General features: G+C 41.8%; 1 protein-coding gene, 1 long non-coding RNA gene and 1 pseudogene across 3 annotated transcripts in view; 1 reads left to right on the plus strand and 2 right to left on the minus strand.

The window, feature by feature from the left end:
* Positions 1–14,361, plus strand: part of vps50 (VPS50 EARP/GARPII complex subunit) — a 135,730-nt gene that overhangs the window by 34,619 nt on the left and 86,750 nt on the right. For both annotated transcript variants that reach the window (XM_085395498.1, XM_085395497.1), the window contains exons 8-9: positions 70–105; positions 555–637. In XM_085395498.1, the coding sequence (XP_085251624.1) occupies positions 70–105; positions 555–637 (119 nt within the window). The remainder of the gene's footprint in view (positions 1–69; positions 106–554; positions 638–14,361) is intronic.
* On the minus strand, positions 2,881–8,195 carry LOC146644008 (histone H1 pseudogene; annotated as a pseudogene).
* On the minus strand, positions 8,600–11,001 carry LOC146644009 (uncharacterized). Its single transcript, XR_014909240.1, has 2 exons — positions 10,167–11,001; positions 8,600–10,046 (listed from the first exon to the last, which is right to left on the minus strand). It is a non-coding gene; the product is annotated as an uncharacterized LOC146644009 (long non-coding RNA).

The raw sequence follows: 14,361 nt of genomic DNA on the forward strand, positions 1-14,361 counted from the left end.
ATTGTGTCCTCTTAGGTATTTGATGCTGTATTCATGTGTTTTTCTGCTTGTCATTGCTCCCCCTCACAGCAAAGAACAGATGTAAGACTCAGCGAGATGCTTGAGGTATAGTAATCCCTACACGCACGCACACACACACACACACACACACACACACACACACACACACACACACACACACACACACACACACACACACACAGTAAAAGGTCAAACATCAGTGGGGATTCAACATTGAAAGCAAAACCCACACAAACATGAGAGACAAATACAAATCTATATGTGCTGTTAAGGTCAGCAGTACAGTATATGGAATAGATTTCACTGCCACTGTGTGTAATCCTTGGTTATTTGCAGAGTACCTGCTGTTATAAGCATTTTAAGAAAATTGTAGTATTAGACTGGATCAGAATCGTAAATCTATAGTAAACCATCATCCACAGCTTTCACCTGGTGTGATTATGGACTAGTTTTTCCATTAAGCCACACTGAAAATCCTATATTTTTGTGTCATGTAACATGCATTAAACATTATAACTCCTCTGGTTCTTTAGGAGGAAGATTATCCAGGTGCAATCCAGCTGTGTCTGGAATGTCAGAAGGCCGCCAGCACCTTTAAACACTACAGCTGCATCAGGTAGAGTACGAGCAGATTGATAGAGTGATATGTTACCGTATCCAGCGGGAGTAGGCATCGACTTCATTTTTCTGTCTGGAAAATATTTTGTTATGAATATGATTTTCATGAGTTATGCTGTTGTTTTACATCTTCCATTGTCAATTCTTATTTGGGGTAGAAGAAATTTAGAGATTGACCTGATTTTAAAATATTGATTGGTTTCTCTTGAAATGTGTCTTTTTTTTCATGGCTGGAATCGAATTGCTCTGGTGTAAGACGTAGCATTAACAGGGCTTATGTCCCCTTGTTTGCATTAGGTGTGATATCAGAGTAGTTTCTAAAAGTTTTAACCCTCCAAAGACATTATTAGTGCGCTGATATTTCAATCTGAACCAGAACATCTTTACTTCAGCCACAGTTTTCTTTTTAAACATTTGGTTTGGTGTTTTTGGCGAGCTTTAATTCTGAAGTCCTCAGATTGGAAAACACATATTACCAGTTACAGGCAGGAAGCGTGAAGGTTGTGCCACAGAGATAGTTAGACTGGAAAAACTTATCAGAGGTGGTGACAAATGTAAAGCAATGAGTAGCTTCTTTATTTTTACGCTCTCCTTTTTTTTAAATGTAAGAGTGAGATTTGAAAAGCTTTAGGGATGATTGATGCAGAGAAAATGGGAAATATAGTGAATACTTGACGGTTTGTAGCTGGGTGTTCAGACCTTTTTATGCATTGACAGATTGATCCGGGATGCCAGAGAGATGAATAATGATCATCTCCACCCATTTCACCTGCCCACGGATCCATCTTTTTGTTTTCCTTTTTAGTCAGTTTCTTGACAGTCACGACTAATGGCTGTCCCTCCCTGAGCCTGGTTCTGCTGGAGTTTTCTTCCTGCTAAAAGGGAGTTTTTCCTTCCCACTTTGGCTGGTTTTCTTTGTATTATTGTAGGGTATTTAAATTTGGTGCCCTATACATAAAATGGAATTGAACTGAAAAATTGTGTCTGTAAATTGTATTACGGGACACTGTGTTCCTAACAGCCTGTTGCAAAACAAATAATTTCTTTAGATTGTCAAAGATAACACAGTTTGATAGATATAAAAGATTATTTTTTTGAACCATGGAGGTTCAACATGTCAGGCCAAAAAAAATCCCCCCAAAATAACTACATACAACAGAGGGACAGTATCTGAAAGACATATCGTTAAGGAACAGAAAAAAATGCAGTGAAAGATTCCCATTGCCTTTGCAAACATGCACATGCAGATTTTATTTTATATCCCACAATGTCTTAACACAGTGGAGCAGAAAACAAAGGCAGCCTCGTTGTGATGCCAGAATGACAACCTGACTGTTGGGAAATGGTGATCAATAAGGCGGCGTTATGCAGAAGGGATTGTTTTGGTGTGGAAAAATCCTCCCACTGTCCCCTCCCGCCTGCAGCTGCCGCCTATACATGTAGCTATCACCCCTGTTTCCACCGTCATTAATTTATCATCATTGCAGTTTCATTTCGAAAGTGATGCTCTTTAAATGTGCTCGACTGTGGGTGCGTGGATTAGACCTTGCACCATTTGCCACCAGTGTCAACACCCACCACAAGAAGCCTATCAGTGCAGTAACTTGTTTGTGATCATCGTAAAACTTGTTCTTGCAGTGGAAGTTTGCTTGCTCTTCACACTCGTGCTGTTTTTTAAATTCTTCCACTGTTTCTTCCTCCTCAGTGGATGCAGTTTATAACATGGGTACACTGATTACACATCTGTCATGCTGCGCAGTAACAAACTGCACTTTCTGTCCATACCCCTTAGGCGGCCCGTTGCCCGTCTGCTACACTTCCATTTAACCTTGTAGCGATGCTTTTCCATTGATTGCTGAAGGTTGTACATTTGTCATGCCCACTCTTCGTTTGACTCCATTTGTTCCTTACCCTTTAAAAGTCAATATCGTCTGCCCATGAAGGTACTTAAACGGCTGTCTTGGTCCATTTTCTTCAGGCAGCTTAAGGACCCCATGTGTCCAGCATTGTATTCACGAAATGTGAACTCCGCTGTGATCTTAGAATTACAAAGGCGGTGTGTTAGGTTTGTAGCATAAACCTATTCGCTGGAACGTTAAGACAATATAATTACACTGCTAAGCAAGACACAAATAGGCAAAGTTCTTCATGTTACTCGTGCACGGGAGAGAACCGGACAACCGCTTGACTCCAGTTGGTCTCGTCCGTCCTCCTGTAACACTGCCCTTTTATTGAGGTTACATGAATATGCATAGGTTCATTAACATACGACGTCTACATACAAACAAAGAGTACCTTGCCTGTGTGTATGTGTGTGTGTGTGTGTGTGTTGCTGATCAAAGGGTTAAACATCCTTGGTCAGGAAGAGGGTAGCCTCCCCCTCACCCTAGATGGTTCATCCTAGATAACACGGTGAGGAAGTCCTGCAGTTCATCTAAACAAAGAGCACTTAGACTAGAACAGACGTAGCTACGTTAATCCTACCATAAAACAATAAGACACGGTATGACCTCTCATGCTCCCAAAGTGCTGTCTAATACACACAAAGTTTGCAGACTATCAAGGATCAAAACCTCTACCAATCTACAACTAATTACAAAACTCTAAGCATATATAAGTAAATATTTCTAAGCATAAATGACAATCAACAATACAAATCTAACATTTCCCCCCTTTTTGACCTTTATGCTTAAAAAGTTCCCAGGTATGAATACCTCATGTCTGACAGTTTCAATGCAAACCTTTTTATACTCAGCATATGTCAAATCACCCTAAATTACTGAAAAGGTACACAGTTTAATAAATGTATTAGCAGTTACCCCATTCATTGAGCTCATCTCTTGGCAAACTACATCTTACGAGCAACCAAAGAAATTGTTAATTTAATAGTGAAACTAAAAAAGTAACATTTTCAAAAACATCTCAGCTTGGTGGTGCTTCCTCCGGGTGTGCACATCACATGTCTCTCTGCAGAGTGGTTTAAGCTCTGCAGGGCGTCATGAATGTCTCTTCCAGTTGTTTCCATCACTGTCCATAGGACCAGAGTCCAAATGTATGTAGAATAGACATTCAAACATACCAGTTGGTTTTGTTGTTCGTCAACATGGGTCTCAGCTATTTCCAAGCTGCAGACCTCTCAGCACTCTAGTTTTATGGCCTCTTACCAGCCCCCATCACCTGACTTCAGACCTTCGTCTTGTGAGGGGGATATTTATGACTCCTTAATTGTCCACGCTCTGCAGAGAAACACCTCTGTGGAAAGGGTGCAGGGTTCAGTTGTCTTACTGCTGTTATGATCCCAGCAGCCTTCAGAGTGTCATCGTATGCACAGTATAGTGGCACAGCATTAGGTGATGTTCATAGGAAACTGCTGTCATCACCACCATAGCTTCTGGTTCCTGTGCTTTCATAGAATCATGATGTCATCCCCGAACTCCTTCTGCGCTGTCGATGGAGCTTGGCACGCTCCCCTCATCCCACGAGTTTTCATGTTCCAACGCTGCTGAAGGTTTAAGGCAGAGCACGTCGTACACCTTAGTTGTCTTCCTCAGCGTCAATATTGAATCTTTCATTTTATTTAAAATCTCCTGGAAGCTCAGTAGCACAGCTCTCTGTGTGATGTCTGCTGTGCTGAAGATGATCTCTGATCCTCCTGAAGCCTCTCTCCTGGCCTCAGCTCCCATCTTGTGGACGATCCTCTCCTCTATTTTGCAGGCAGTTTCATGGTCCTTGCTGTGGCTCCAAGGTCTGATCTCATGATGGGCCCCAACCAGCTTGACCTTTGACCTCAACCACTGCCTGGCTGTCGGCTATGCCTGGAATGGTTCACGCTTCTCACTGGGCCTCTGAAGATTTCTCAGGAGATTACTGCTGCACCTGTATTTCCTTGCTAAGAAGAAAAACTTCTATTTGGAGAGCATGTCAACAATCATCAAACCACATTCTTTAGTTCAGTGAACTTCACTTATAGGCCATCAAAGCCTCATCTGAACATGGATGCACCACTTGCATAGGTTTAATATTTGTAAATAAAACGGCTAATCACACAAATCACTGCAACAATAATAGTAAACATTGTTTAATGTTAATCCTTGCACTCCACCTCTTGACGCATGGACATTCCCATGCGTCAACTCACCAAACCTGGATCCCTGTCTTAAAGAAAAAGATTAGCTAGATCATGTCCCAGGCAACATCAGGGCATCTCCTCTGGAGTAGCTCCGTAACCCTGCAATAAAAGATGTTAGCGTGTGTTGCATATTAAGTTTGCTTAACACCTGGCTCTCCCAGGAGCCTGCATACACACCATCACGGCCTGGAAAGCAAAATCTGGAAGTGAAATCAAACTTCATACCTGTAAACAATTGTATCATAAGAGTAATAAGCATTCAACATCAGCAAGACAAGTGTCATGTGCAGGTTTTCTCAAATCAGTAACTACAACTATTACCCTAATTCACCTCAGACATGGATTATCCCATGTACTCTGTTAACATTAATGTAATCAGTGACTTCTCTTAAGCAAAGTCACTCCACTCATATATTATTATTATGGGTTCAAAAGTGGCCAGCAAATGAGCCCATAATAAACTATTCCATAAATACCGTAATCTCTTATTTGTTTTACCCATGTCACTTGTCCGCTTCAGCTGAATCTACCACAGCATTCTCAAAGAAACAAACATTAGCAATACACATTGACTGTGGTCAGACGGAGGTCAGACACAGGTCAACGGATTCTAGAGGTGCCATAAAACACCATTAAGTTAACACTCGCTGTGGAAACAGTAACACTGGTCTCATCACAGTATGTCTCAAACTATATTAATTTCTCCATCAACATATGCCTGTAACTACAGTTTTCTTCACACATAAACCCAGAAATCTCGTAGTAGAGAAACATTAGCCAGTATTCCTATAAATCACATGATCAAACACATGAAGAACCATAATGCTGTAAAAACGAAAATGCAAATGTTAGCGCTTGCGCAGGCGTATGCATACTTTGTCACAGATATCTCTGTGAGCACACAAGCTAGTGAATGACGCACACATAGTAAATTCACAGACACAGAAAATGGCATTTAAAATGTTAAATCATCACGCAACCTCGAGTGTTGCTGTCATCTTTCTGCTCCTGTAAAGGGAAGCACACACAGACTCATCTGCACCCCTGCCAGGCGGGGGTCAACTTCACACAGTCGTGTTACATCAGTAAAGTCTTGTCAGCTTTTGTCAGCTTTTACCAGTCAGTCAGTTTGTTTTCCTTTCACTCACTCATTCATGCATTCATTCTTTCTTTCTTTGCTGATAGTGGAACCTATCGTCGCATTTAGTTTCCACTCTCAGCAAAATGACGTCATTTCAAAAAGAAAAAGAAGAACTTTAGTTTGGATTACATCGCTGAATCCTTTTGGACTGGGACTGTCATTTAATAATTGTCCCAAATAAGTGGCTTTCTCCAGAGTCCATTTAAATGTGGAGAACTCACTTGGCACAATTTTCTCGACGACGTGTAGCGCTTTTAATTCCCGACGTGCAGATCTGCTTAAAGAACAGAGATTATCAAACAAAACTTTCAGTGCACTGTGAAAGTATCAAAATAAAAAGGCCTTGTTAAGTCATGACACAAGCTCCTCATCTCAGGAGGGTAAATCATACCATTAGCATGGTTCATCATACCATCATACTAATCGGCAGGCTCAACTTCACAACAAAAGAAAAATCATCAGCTAGATTCACTCCAAATCAACCATCAGCTGCACAACACACAACATAATCCTAATGTCTTATTAGCTATGAGTTTAATTACCAGGTCTGTGCTCTTCACTCATTTAGGCCACAGATCTATTTTATTCAATTTTCCTTTTCCCTTCATCATAAAACATGTGACATGCTGTCATGCACTTCACAAAACAGTCTGTTCTGACGTATTCAGAGTTGTGTATCTAAATACAGGATTCACTCGCACATCAAAGCAGGAAACTCAGTGTTTTAGAGTCTCTACTCAACACACAACAACTCCAACACATCTCATTCACTCATACTAGAATTCAGTCACCTTTCATTAATCTAAAACCAATCAACTAATTTGCATATCAGCTATTAACCCACCAAGTTGACAGGACGACAGAAAAGCATGTTCAAAATAGTATCACAAAAGACAATTTCCCTCATACAGTAAATTACATGTGCTGCCTCAATCAAGCAGGAAGCTTCTCCCAATTTACCATTTTAACAACTAAATTTATTGTCTGATCACTGGTTGGTCAAACCAGGATCTTTTTTCTCACAAAAGTTAAATTGTTGTCCTGCAACTTGGAGAGTCAATTTTTTTTCTTTAGGATAAATTCAGCATTTGATAACAAGTGTCTGCTAAATTGACACTATTGTAACACTGATGAAAGATAACAAGCTAATTTTCATTACATGTGTTTGTGTTATTAGGCAGGTCCAATGCATGTCTGTGGAGCTGCATCTCCAGCAGAGCATGTTCTTAAAGCTGCCTTTCCTACACACTTCTCTGCTATTATTTAATCATTTCTTAACTAATGTGCTATGAGTCTTCATGAGTCATTTTGTGTTTGGAATTGTTAGTAGGGTTAATGCATGTTCTGCTTGTGTGTGTGTGATTTTGTATATGTTTCTATTTTCGCAATGTTTCAGACTCCGTCTCAATTTTCCAACTTAAGCAGTCAGTTTTCTTTTCCCCAGGTTTGCTAACCCAAATTTTGATTTCCCACATTAAATAATTCCTATGTGTTCTCACCTAGTCTTCTCACTCTGTTGTCCTCTCCCACTTCAACAGTCCAACAGCCGGCAGTTCTCCTTCAGCTTTGTCCTGTGTCCCACTGTCTCTTCTTGCCATTTTACTCCACAGGTGGCAAATGTCAAACTCCAACTGTTCAGTTCTCCTCAAACGTTTTCTTCACATGCACAGTGAAGTCACAGCCACTCTCACTATTGTCCTCTGATGCGGTTGACTTCGTGCTAGTGGCTGAAGTGCTGCTGCTGCTGCCTTCCTGGGCGACTTCTTAGCAGCTGCTGCCGGTTTCTTGGCTTTGGCCGCGGCGGGCGTCTTAGCTTTGGTCTCAGTAACCCTGTTCATCTTGAAGGATCCGGAGGCCCCGGTGCCCTTGGTCTGCACCAGAGTGCCCTTCGCCACCAGACTCTTGATGGCGGTCTTGACACGGGCCTTGTTCTTGTCCACATCGTAGCCTCCGGCAGCCAGAGCCTTCTTGAGGGCGGCCACGGACAGGCCGTTGCGCTCCTTGGAAGCGGCCACGGCTTTCACAATCAGCTCGCCCACGCTGAGGCTGACCTTCTTGGGCTTGGAAGTCATCGTCTTCTTCTTCTTGGCCTGAACCTCGGCGCAGGGCGCAGGGCGTGTTTATGATGGAGCCTTTCCCACCACAGCGCTGGCACGTTGAACGCATCATGAAGGGTCCATTTCTTTCATGTCGCTAGCCAGCATGCTAGCTGCATGTGGCTTGCCCGAGTCACTCAGTCCTTTTTGAGCATTTCAACATGCTGCCACCGCCATCTTGCTCGCCCCTCCGTGGAAGTCATCCAATCAGACAGGAAGATGGGTTTGCTTTCTTCTGCTGCTGTTTATCCACATTGCTGCTGCTTTGCTGGGACTTTTTGTGCTCAGGACTTGCTGCTGTCTCTTTATCATGGAGCTGCATTCCTTATCTTCAGGGAGGAGTGAGCTCGCTTGTGAGGTTGAGAAACACATGGCACTGTAAATAAGTCAGCCAGAAACTTGGCCTGCATGTTTCCAATGATGTTAAACTATAACTTTCTTCCGACCGCTGCATGTGGAAAATTGATTCAGGTCTGCTTTTCACCTGAAAGTGACAACTAAGACATTTCATTATTATCATCACTGCTTAATCAACACATATCTCTCTCTCTCTCTCGCTCTGTGTTTTTGTGAACGGTCCTTTCTTAAAAGCAGAAAATGAACCTTTTTCCTATGATTATTTTTTTCTACAATATAAATTCTCCCTCTTATTCACTCTTTTTTTTTAATTTTTTTTATTTACAATAGCTGGTGACCTGCAAAATCACCGCTGTCACTCACAATCAAAGGCAATTACTCTTGCACAGTGCACAAAAACACTGTGATGTCAGACACATTCACACTCACTTTGTCATCTGCAAAAATAAATCACATGGCTGATGATATGTGCCATGGTGATCCGTAAATATGATCACCAGTTTATTTAACTATTTTTCAACCCAACAAACAAATAATCAAAAACATGATGCTGATGTTATGAACACTCTACACACAAGTCAAGATGCAGGAAAACTGCTCATGGAAACGTTGCACACTCCAGTTATCACAGTTATCATAGCGCTGTTTCCCTCTCTTAGAGTAGTTCTCAGACAGCTCTCGATCTGATAATGTGTAGCCTGCTCATCAGCTCAGAAGAAAAAAAAAAAAAAAACTGCAACGCAACATCACACAGTAGTTGCTCTGCCCACAGCGGCAAAGTCTTACACTTTCATATTCAACTCAGCTTCTCCATCATGTACTTTTAGATGTTTCATACAGGGTTGAGCATATTAGTTGTTTTCACAGATGTGCTCTATATCTCAACAATGGCTCATAATAAGACGACAGTCTTCCACACAGGTCAAGTGCCTCTATGCACTTCATTAGTTTAAATATTTACCTATATCACTTCACCTCACATGTCATCGTACTGAATTTAAGCAATCACAAGCGTAATGTAGATGACTTTTAACAACTATCCACCTCAATTACGTCTATGGTCTGGCACACAGGCTGAAGAGTTAACGTTTTGTGTCAGCAAGGGGTGGGGGGACAGCCACCCACCAGAGCATAGCTGCTGATGTGGGCTGGCCTTCTCCACACGCTCTTCAAGGCTGGTGTGTTTTCTGAAAACTTCTAACATTTTAATCTCTTCCATTTTTAAGCCTGCGATTAACCGCACGGCTCAGGTCCGCGTGAAACCCGCGTGACCGCGCTCGCGTGAACCCGCGCAGCTGTGGAGCCGTCGCTCTCTCTCTTTTTTACATAAATACTTTGTGCTGCCAGGAGCAAAGTCCAGCACAAACGTCTGTCTCCCTCCGACTCACTCTTGGTTGCTTAGAAACCCATGATAACAACAACAGTCGGTGTCACAGACCACATGTTCTGCTCCGCACACACTCACACACAACAACAACAACGATGACAACAATGACAACGACAACAAAAACAACACAAAATAGGCCTATCGTCCAGCACAGTCTGGACCCCGCGGAACTTCTCAACGCCCCACAAAGCGGCGGAGAACTCACCTCTAGCCACACAAAGTAGCGAGGAACCTCTTGCTCCACAAAGTAGCAAGGAACCCGGGTATCGCTACACAAAGTAGCGAACTTCTCAACGCCTCACACAGTGGCGGAGACTGCACAACGACACGGTTATAGAGTCGGCCTCTTCTCAACGCCTCACACAGTGGCGGAGACTGCACAACGACACGGTTATAGAGTCGGCCTCTTCTCAACGCCTCACACAGTGGCGGAGACTGCACAACGACACGGTTATAGAGTCGGCCTCTTTAAACTTACTTGGCGTTGCTTAGAGTGTAATATCAGCCCGAATCCCGCCGACCGTCATTCATCGAGGAGAAAAGACAGACCGCGAATCCACAGGAACTTCCTGGCTGACGTCAGTCTTTCAGCGTGCCTCTCCCCCCCTCGGTGAATGCGATTCCAGGGCTCCGGCTCTCGAAGGACCAATTAATGTTAGGTTTGTAGCATAAACCTATTCGCTGGAACGTTAAGACAATATAATTACACTGCTAAGCAAGACACAAATAGGCAAAGTTCTTCATGTTACTCGTGCACGGGAGAGAACCGGACAACCGCTTGACTCCAGTTGGTCTCGTCCGTCCTCCTGTAACACTGCCCTTTTATTGAGGTTACATGAATATGCATAGGTTCATTAACATACGACGTCTACATACAAACAAAGAGTACCTTGCCTGTGTGTATGTGTGTGTGTGTGTGTGTGTTGCTGATCAAAGGGTTAAACATCCTTGGTCAGGAAGAGGGTAGCCTCCCCCTCACCCTAGATGGTTCATCCTAGATAACACGGTGAGGAAGTCCTGCAGTTCATCTAAACAAAGAGCACTTAGACTAGAACAGACGTAGCTACGTTAATCCTACCATAAAACAATAAGACACGGTATGACCTCTCATGCTCCCAAAGTGCTGTCTAATACACACAAAGTTTGCAGACTATCAAGGATCAAAACCTCTACCAATCTACAACTAATTACAAAACTCTAAGCATATATAAGTAAATATTTCTAAGCATAAATGACAATCAACAATACAAATCTAACACGGTGTCTAGTCTGAGCTTGTGTGTGTGTTTTCTTCTGTCAAAGTAAAATTATTGGACTATTACACAATTAAGGTATGTCGTGCATATAATTATAAATGCCTGCTGCCATCATGATTCTGCAGAAATAGAAAGATTGTGCTAGATGTGTTTGTTTTATTGTGCAGGAGAAGTACAGCTCAGCATGTGAACAGTTTAGAGCAGCCTGCCCAACATCAGCAAGCAAGCGTCACGAGTAATAGTGTGTCACTTGAATTTGTGTTTTCTTGCTATGCTTTAGAGATCATGATAAAGGGGTACCCCCACCCCCTACCCCCCGAGCATATTCAGAGTCAGCTCAGTTTCTTTGGTCCGATGGATGTTTTTTGGGGTTTTTTTTTGTAGTTTCCCTGCCCATTTCTGTATTTGTGGCTTGTTACTTTTTCTGGTGCTTTATAAGTTTGGAAGGAAGATGATAAAGGCGACCAACCCCGTTCCCTTACTGACAAGACTTGACACCTTAATATGTACCAATAACGATGTCTGGATTTGTCCAAGGGTGTCCATAGTAACCTGTGTAGGCGGAGATCACTCGGACTTCTGACGTACACGTAGTCATTTTGTTCTGGATGCCTGAAATATGACAGAAACCACTCAGTTTCCACTAGGTTACCCCTAGTAGGCATCCAAGGGGGAAAGAAGTAACATTTTCATTGATTTGTAGCTTGCCCTTTCCAATAATAAGCAGAAAGTATCGATCGTGTCTTAATTTCTCCAGCAAACCAGTTTTAGTGAGACATGTTGTCTCTCTTTAATATTTGGATCTAACTGGGTTTTGATGTTAGCTGCTGTACTAAATACTCAGTTTATCAGATTAATCAGAGCGTATGCATCTGTATCCAAGGTTTGCATAAGTTTTAGTCCGGAAAACAAAGTAATAAATTAACAAAAAGCAAAATAAAAAAGGAAAGTGACTCAGAAATCTGATAAAATTTACAAGCGTTACTGAATAATCCATTACATTGTATCAGCTTTTGGTGTTACCTTGGAGCCAGCAAGTCATAATAGTACCCATGCAGAACTCCAATAAAGACATTAGTTGCAAATACCTCAGGAAATATTACATAAAATCTTGTACCTGAAAAAAATAGTAAAACAAGCTAAGCACATTCTAACAGTCTGACAGGATCAATTTCCCCCGCTGCTTTTCTTTCTAAACTCTTTTATCTTTAAACTGATTCCTACTTACCCTCTTCTCTTTTAGCTTTCCACAAACCTCAGCTGCTTTCTGTCTGGCATAATTCTAGCAACTGCCATCCCCTCTCCCCCATCTTTCACTCTTCCAAGGTCTTTCCCTGCTTCTTTGTTGCCTTTCTACCTGTGTTGTGCAGTGGCTATTATAACTCCAGCAAAAATGTCACTCTCACAAAATCTGAGGATCCTGCAGATCCTTGAAAGCACAACACACATCATCTGTTTTAGTGAGTCATCAAGTCAGTGTGAAGAAACTAGCCCCAAGGCTCTATGGACACCTTTCGCCAGTTATTAGTGAAAATGGGGTGAAAAAACCCTCCTAAATTCCATCAAACTATGTTTCAATGCTTGTTTTCCCTGCGGGGAACAGATTGCTAATTAGGTTTTTCCTGCTCATCTGTTATTTATGCATTCTGTCTGATCAGCGATGCCTGCCAGTATATAGGGAGGAGCTGCATCTGTGCATTAAACCGTATGTACTGGACAGTGACGCATACAGAGGAGAAGGACTGAACAGCAGTAGGTGATTGGCTCTCATTGACTTCTTGTAGATCTCAACAACCAAGAGGTCGAAAATTTTGTGCCAAGTGTGCTTAAGTTAGGCTTAGAAACTCATTTAAGGCTTCAGTAATGTATGATTAAATCAGCCACTTTAGCTCACTGGATATCATGCATTCTGTGTAGATGTATTATTAAAAGTGCAGGTGAGTCCACTGCTGTAAACTAAACCAAAAGACTAAAAAATGACCTAACTGCTGTTCAGGAATTACAGCCATTTCTTTACATGTACTCCCTCATTTTTAGAGTTTTAAACTGAAATGGACAAAATAATTGAATTTTAAATACAAGGATTATTTTTAATACTTGGGTAAAAAATGTAGTCTGTGACTGCTTGAAGTCCTGAACTCATGGACATCACCAAATGCTGTGTTTCCTCACGTGGGATGCTCCGCCAGGCCATAGCTGCTTTTTTATGGGTCTCTCTGCTTTCAGGTTTGTCTTCAGTAACTGAAAAGCTGCTTTATTGGGTTGAGATCAGGTGACTATCACATTCTTTGCTTTGAGAAACTCTTAGGTTGCCTTTGCTGTTTGCTTTGGATATCCACTTGCGCTGTGAAGCACTGAGTTTTGCAGTATTTGGCTGAATATGAGCAGAGAGCATAGCCCTGTCCACTTCACAATTCATTGCTTCTTCTATCAGCAGTCACTTCATCTATAAACACCAGTGACCTGGGTCCACTGGCAGATGATAGATGATGTTTTATACTTTGGATCAGGAGCTGTTTCTCTCCTTTTCCATAATTTTCTCTTTCCATCATTCTGGTGGAAGTTCATCATGGTTTCATTTGTTCAGATAATTTTTTCCGGACTGTCCAGACTCTTTTAGATGTTTTCTGGCAAATGTTAATCTAACCTTCCTGTTCTTGTTTAACAACTGCACATTGCTACATTTATATTCATGAAGGCGCCTCTTGGTTGTAGACCTTGATAATGATGCACCTACCTCTTTGACAGTATTCCTTACTCGGATGGATGTTGTGAAAGGAAACGATTTGAGCTTGTCCTCTTTTTAAGAATACACTAGATTGTGGATTTGGCTACTCCTAATGTTTTTGCTGTCTCTCTCAAAGGTTTATTTAGTAAATGGAGGCCTCCTTCACTTGTACTAACATGTCTTTCAACCTTATATCAAGAGTTCCTGTGAACAGCTACGAAATGCAAGTTCAACACTTGGGATCAACTCCAGATCTTTTATCTGCCTAATTTGTCTTAATGTAGTGAGATAACCTGGCCAAGAAACCTGTGTGTCAGTCAGCTTTCTAGCTACTTTAAAGCCTCTGAAAATGGGGAGCTATGTATAAAAATAGCTGTAATTTTTAAACAGTTAATGCACTATCCTTTAAAAACCCTTTGAATCAAAGCTGAAAGTCTGCACTTCAGTCAGATATTGATTATTTGATTTAAATGTGGTGTGCAGAGGCAAAATCTACTAAAATTGTCTTTGTCCAAAAACTTGGACAAACTTGCAGAAGTTTGCAGCTAGCAAGGTAGACAGCCAAGGTACACACTGAAAACAGCTTCTGTGTTTGGTGATATTTGAGGTCTGCCACTAAAGAAAAAAG

This window comes from Rhamphochromis longiceps, linkage group LG22 (genome assembly GCF_057381845.1).
Source record: "Rhamphochromis longiceps isolate RC_006_pf linkage group LG22, R_longiceps_female_GT1.1, whole genome shotgun sequence".
NCBI classification, from domain to species: domain Eukaryota; kingdom Metazoa; phylum Chordata; class Actinopteri; order Cichliformes; family Cichlidae; genus Rhamphochromis; species Rhamphochromis longiceps.